Below are 6045 nucleotides of genomic sequence, written 5' to 3'. Positions count from 1 at the left end.
CTTTTTATTTAAATATTTATTACTATTTATTTATTTATTATTCTAAGCAAATTATAAAGTCGTTTAAAATAAATTCATTCAGTACCTAGTTATTATAAGAAATTTGTTACACTTTCTTTGTTTCATTTCCCTTTACAACTAAGTTTGCTTATTAAAATTTCAAATTTACATCTAAACTCTTGCATTTATTATAACTGGCAAAGTTGGCAGAGAAACTTTTAGTCGTTCTTAACTTTAATCACGTAAGTAGAAACATTTATTCAATAAACGTGAATTTAAGTCTTTTGCGCCTCTTCTAAAATTTCCTTTTTAAACAGAGAATTCAAAAATAAAATGCTCTTGTTTATAAAAAGCGCGTAAATCTTTTCGTACATTCTGCCCAAAAATTCCTATTAAAACATTTAAAGTTGAAATATTGCTTACACACGCTTCAAAGTTTTAATTCAATCTTTTTCTTCAATGGCGAATTATAGTAATTGGTGGGTTATAAACTTAGAGTAACTAATTTTTCAAATTTTTCACTTTTATCTTTTCTATCATTTCATTTTCATCTTGATTTCAATTACAACAGTCAATGTGAATAATGTTTAATATTCACACTTATGAGAAATGTGACGCCTTAAAATATTTGGATCTAATCAGGTAGCCTGTCTTGGTCAGGATAAGTCCATTCTGTGCATTCTCCTTTAAAACGTTCAATAGTTACCGAATAGTAACAAAAATTGATATTCTTTTTTAAACTATTCGTAACTTGTAATGTGACGTTCTAAGGGGGTCCTTTCTTTTATAAAAATAAATTGCACTGTCTTTCATAAAAAATTATCTATCAGGTAAGGTAAAACATTCACGAAACATAAATTCTACCAAAGCATCGCACCCGTTAAAGGCTTTAAATTGCATTTATTGTAGGTAGTTATATTACTTTATTATTTACACGAAGAGACCTCTGAATATATTTGTACGAATTTTCCTTTATCACATCGTATTTTTCAAAAGATGATGGCGCTCTTTGATGATTGTAGGTTATAGAATATCTGTACCACAAACTTTTTAGAAACGGACACGTGTTTCGTCCATTTTCGTCAAAACCTTTTATGTAGTCAGTTGTTTAGCTAATTATTTTGACACTATCATAGCGGTATTAACTGACATTTAATCTGTCAAAATTTTTAATTTTTATCAAATTATCAAAATGACGTGGATATTTCAACATGTACTATACTGAACACAGTAAGACATTTCGGATTATCCTTAGAGCCGTTAAGTTTAAAATGTCTAATGTGACGTATGGTTGCAACTTCTATACAGGCATTATAAAAAGGTAAATTTCTTAAAAAATGCATAATTTTCTTTTAATCTGGTGATATAAATGTACAACCACAGTTTTAATTTGAGTCTGTTTAGGGAAGTCAAGTTTATAATAACTAGATGGACTAAAAAATTTTCTGAATAATTTTTCTTTTAATATGGAATACCTTCGGCACATTTCAGCACATTTTTATTTTTATAAGAAATTGTAAAATGACGTGTCTAACATTATGGACATAACAGAAAGCACAATTTTGGTTTCAACATTTTCGATTAGGAGATACGAGCCTTCAAGATAAACCCCTTACTGAAAAGCCTGTATCAACGGATATTGAATCTTTACATCAAGCTATAGAAGTGGGGTCTATCAAAAGTACTCGCGACATATCTAACGAATTTAACATATCTCAATCCAGTGTCGTTCGCAACTTACACAAGCTTGGGAAAAGTTGTAAGAGCTGCCGAGTTATTCCGGACGAGTTAACATTTGAACAGGCATAACGCAAGATTGGCGAATGCAGACATTTTCTTGAAAATCTACTTGACGATTATTTTTTTAAAAGAATTGTCTCATATGATAAAAAGCGGATGTATTTTAGAAATCCAGACATGAATAAACAGTGGTTATTGAGCGGTCAGGTGCCAAAACGAGATCGCTTTGGAAAAAAGTAATGTTGGAAAACTCTTCTATTGGGAGTTGATTCCGGGTGGTCATGGAATTACAACAGAGCTTTTCGTAGACCATCTGGATGCAGCCCTCAGTGAAAAATATCCAGCTTTAGTCAATCGACGACGAGCGCTGTTAACGATAACGCTTCTCCTCATGCTGCAAGTCTGAAAAAAATAGAATTGGAAGGAATCGACTGTTACCTCATTCTGTATACAACCCTCACTCATTAGCTCACTTCTTACGAACACGCCAATTCAACAATTTGCAAGATGTTGAAAACGGCATCCGAGATTTCTTCGCGTCTAAAACAAATGATGGTAACGTCAAGGGACAAAAGAACTGACTTCACTTTAAGTATTGACTATTGAACGAAATGGTTTATATTTTGAATATTAAACTGAAATTTTTAATGTGATAAACTTTCCTTATAAGTATTATGTGGTGAAAACCGCAACAAATTTTCCATCAGCCTTGCTGATGAGGTTCGGGAAATCCGAATGAAACGTTTCAGAAATACAAACATATTTTCAACTATCTTTTGATGTATGTATCTCACCATGATCCTAATTTACTATTCTACTTACTGTATAAGTACTATATAAAAAATTCTTGAGGGAAAGTGGATAATTACGTACCGTATGAGAAAACATAATATTATCACTTCCTTTTATCTGTTTTTTCTGTTTATCTTATTGTGGACGTCGTCTTTCAAACAAATCCAACTGAATGTACAAACAGTTACAAGAAAATTATTCCTTTTAAATCTGCATTTCTCATTTTATAATGGAAAGCCAAATGTAGTCCGTTAATCTACATTATCGAGATAAAACTGCAGAATATCGTAAAAATAAGTTTGATTTTCATTATCGAAATAAGTCCCAGTCATTAACTAAATCCGACAGCGAGAATAATTTATAATGACTTGCTTTTCTTTGCTATTCTCAAATCAAGATTCCACTACTGCTTTGCTTACTAAGTAGCTTATGGAATTAGGAATTTTAATTCTGGAGAATACAATCGTTTATACTATGAAAGATGAAAACAAGATCTAATTTTTCAAACGGCAAATGTTTTAGTGAGTAAAAGAACTTGAAAAGTCAAAATGGTTAATTAAAAGGTTTCTGTATAATTGATGTTTTAAAACTGAATACTTTCATGATATGAGAGTATTTTATCGAAGAAAAGAATCCGGCAAACATCCGTTTGTTCAATGGTAATCATGTTTGAAAAGGTACATACGAACGGGTTATAGAAATTATGACCTAAACCTTGACAGCGTTCATGATGGAGAACGGATATTCTAATATTATCATACAAGATTAACAGAAGCTTAGTGTATTTTCCTTAACTTTTATTTTACACGTTTTGATTTGATCAAATGAATAAAGAATAAAGATTAACCTCGCAAATTTTAATATTTACCAGTAGGTAGATATTTTATTAACAAACTGCTTTTTTGACTTTACATTTATAAAACATTTGTTTTTAATGTAAATACAAAAAGTATTTGTTGTTAAACTTACAGACACTGAAATTTCTGAAACCAAGAATTGCATTCATATTGTTATAACATGAATATAGGATTACCTTGATTTGGAATTTGAATGTCAACTTGACTGCATGATTTAGTGTTGCTGTTTTAAGTTTTAACTACCACAAATTGAAGTATATTTTTCTAACAATTTATTCTTTATTGCAGCCATGGAGAGGACCTCATTGTTACACCATTTGCACAAATTCTTGCCAGTTTAAGAAGCGTTCGCAACAACTTCCTCTGCCTCACCAATGTGCCCACTAACAAGTAAGTTTATTAAAAAACCTTTTCATTAATAGCTCATACAGATACACAAGTAATTTTACTGAGCGATCAACATTAAATGAAATTGATACAAATAATGCAAACGACTGAAACTGTAGCATGAATATTGTTAGTATACATACTTATACACAAGAAAGTTATTCTAATAATGAGAAATGTATCTGACTTACAAGAGTGTCATTAACCACTAATTGTTCGTGTTCAAATGAAATAGTTAATGACTAATTTTAGTTTGAATTTGAAAAAGGAAAAATTTTGTGTAAAGACTGCTTTTGATGGTCTAAAACATTGACCTCTGCATCCGTAGGTATTAGCCGTTACAAAAGCTCATCATCATAAGACTGTCAAAACAATAACTATTTGCGAAGAGTAATCTAATCTAGGTCTACCTCTACCCCTCCTAACTCCCGTTTCTGCTTCTAATATGTCTCTGACTAGACGTTCATGCCTGATAAGGTGTCCCGCCAGCCAATCTCGTCTATTTCCAATTGACTTCCATATAGTCCTCTGTTCTCCTATTCTTTCTTATATCTCTTCATTTCTAACCTTCTCTATCCACGGTATTCTCATCATTCGCTGGTAACACCACATTTCAAACGCTTCTAACCTTTTCTTTTCCGCAGCGTCCACCGTCCATGTTTCGCACCCGTCCAAACATACACCTTTAGCAACCTTTCTCGAATTTATAAAACAGAAGTAACTCCTTTTTATTAAAGGCAACTCGACCCTGTGCTATCCTCTATATCGCTATATCCCTACTACTCCTTCCGTCCTGATTTATCTGACTTCCTAGATCAGCGACTTCTTCTAATCTTTCGTCCTCTATCTTTACATTCGCTCTTTCCCTATTTTATCTTCGCTTGCATACCAGTATTTTTGTTATACTTTTTTTGTATTGTCAATACCGCTTCCATTTTATTTAAAGCTGTCTCGCAGAAGCTCATATTTTCATAAAACTGTTTATTGTTTAAAGTACTCCTGTCGAATAACAGAAAAATTATAGACATCCGTATTTAATCGCTTTCAATGAATTTAAGTTTATTTTTCATCTTCTATAAACAAAAAGAAAATAAGTTAATAATATTAAACACATACCTATTAGGCTATTTAAACGCTAGAGGCATGTACCAAAGAATTGTACACTATAATATGAAAGTTTTCTTTCAAAAATTTTATTATATGAATTTTTATTTAGTTGCCGATTTTACTAAGTATTCAAATTTCGGCTGGACTACCGTAACATATGTACTGTGGTGTGAAAAACGTCTTATTATTATTTCGGACAGAGGTAATGTTTTTCGTTTAATTTGCGACATGTATCTGGTATACGTAAAATACATGATCGAAATACGTGATTTTTCATCTAAGAATCAATTTAATGAATAACATTTTCCGTACCAATTTACAGATGGCCGTTATTTACGTAGTTTGATACATGAATGAATTTCGTGAACTTGCACGTGAAACGTGGCTTTAAAAAGTGTTCCGTAAATAAATTATAATGATCAAATCATTTTCATTTTCATCCAAGTAATAATAACACGACTAAATATTCACGAATGTCTGTATTGTGTCTACATGTCGTGTGCCGATAAAAATNATTTTCATCTAGATTTTATCCTTTTATAAGAAAAATTACACATTTTATTCTCTAAATGGAGGCTTACGATTTCTGATGTCTACTCCTTGCAATGATTTTTGTCGATACGTCTCAAATTTCATTAATAGTAATAAACAATAGTTTTTATTTGCGAATTAACTTTTTTGATACCCATTGCTTTCATATAAGGTTTTTATGTTATAAAAGGGCTTCAGCCCAAAGGGTGATTGGACAGGCACCTCCACATGTTCGTATATAAAATAAATCATCATATTCTCGAAAAGTAGAGTACCTACATCTCTACTATATCTCCGCCACTCTGAACTGTTTCTGCTTCGAATATGCCTTCAATTAACCATTCATGCCTGAGAAAGAACTGTATCTGTTTCCTATAGACTCATAATTCCCTCTGTTATCCTACCCTTTCTTATATAAATTTTTATACTTCATTTACTTTCTTTAGCGATGTGCCCCTTCCAATGTCTTGGATGCGCGCTGGCAAAATCGTAGATAGGGAGAAAAAAGCTCATTATACTCTCGACTCTTGTTCATTAAACGTACTTTTTCATACAGTACCTGCCAAAAGTTTTGTTCAATCATGAATAGTAGTGCGAGTCGAAAACAAGCGTTAAAGCCTTTAATATGTCT

At 31.8% G+C, this 6045-nt stretch overlaps 1 protein-coding gene across 11 annotated transcripts in view; it reads left to right on the top strand.

The window, feature by feature from the left end:
* LOC108733578 (cAMP-specific 3',5'-cyclic phosphodiesterase) overlaps positions 1-6045 on the top strand; it is a 565440-nt gene that overhangs the window by 437031 nt on the left and 122364 nt on the right. For 10 of the 11 annotated variants that reach the window (XM_018464776.1, XM_018464781.1, XM_018464777.1 and 7 more), the window contains one exon: positions 3678-3779. In XM_018464776.1, coding sequence (XP_018320278.1) covers positions 3678-3779 — 102 coding nt within the window. Of the gene's footprint in view, positions 1-1213; positions 1322-3677; positions 3780-6045 lie in introns of those variants that run through there. The other variant, XM_018464783.1, reaches the window with a different exon arrangement.

Source organism: Agrilus planipennis, unplaced genomic scaffold (assembly GCF_000699045.2).
Source record: "Agrilus planipennis isolate EAB-ADULT unplaced genomic scaffold, Apla_2.0 scaffold41, whole genome shotgun sequence".
Lineage (NCBI taxonomy): Eukaryota > Metazoa > Arthropoda > Insecta > Coleoptera > Buprestidae > Agrilus > Agrilus planipennis.
Note: the sequence above shows the minus strand (reverse complement) of the source record. Positions and strands in the feature narration are given on the sequence as shown.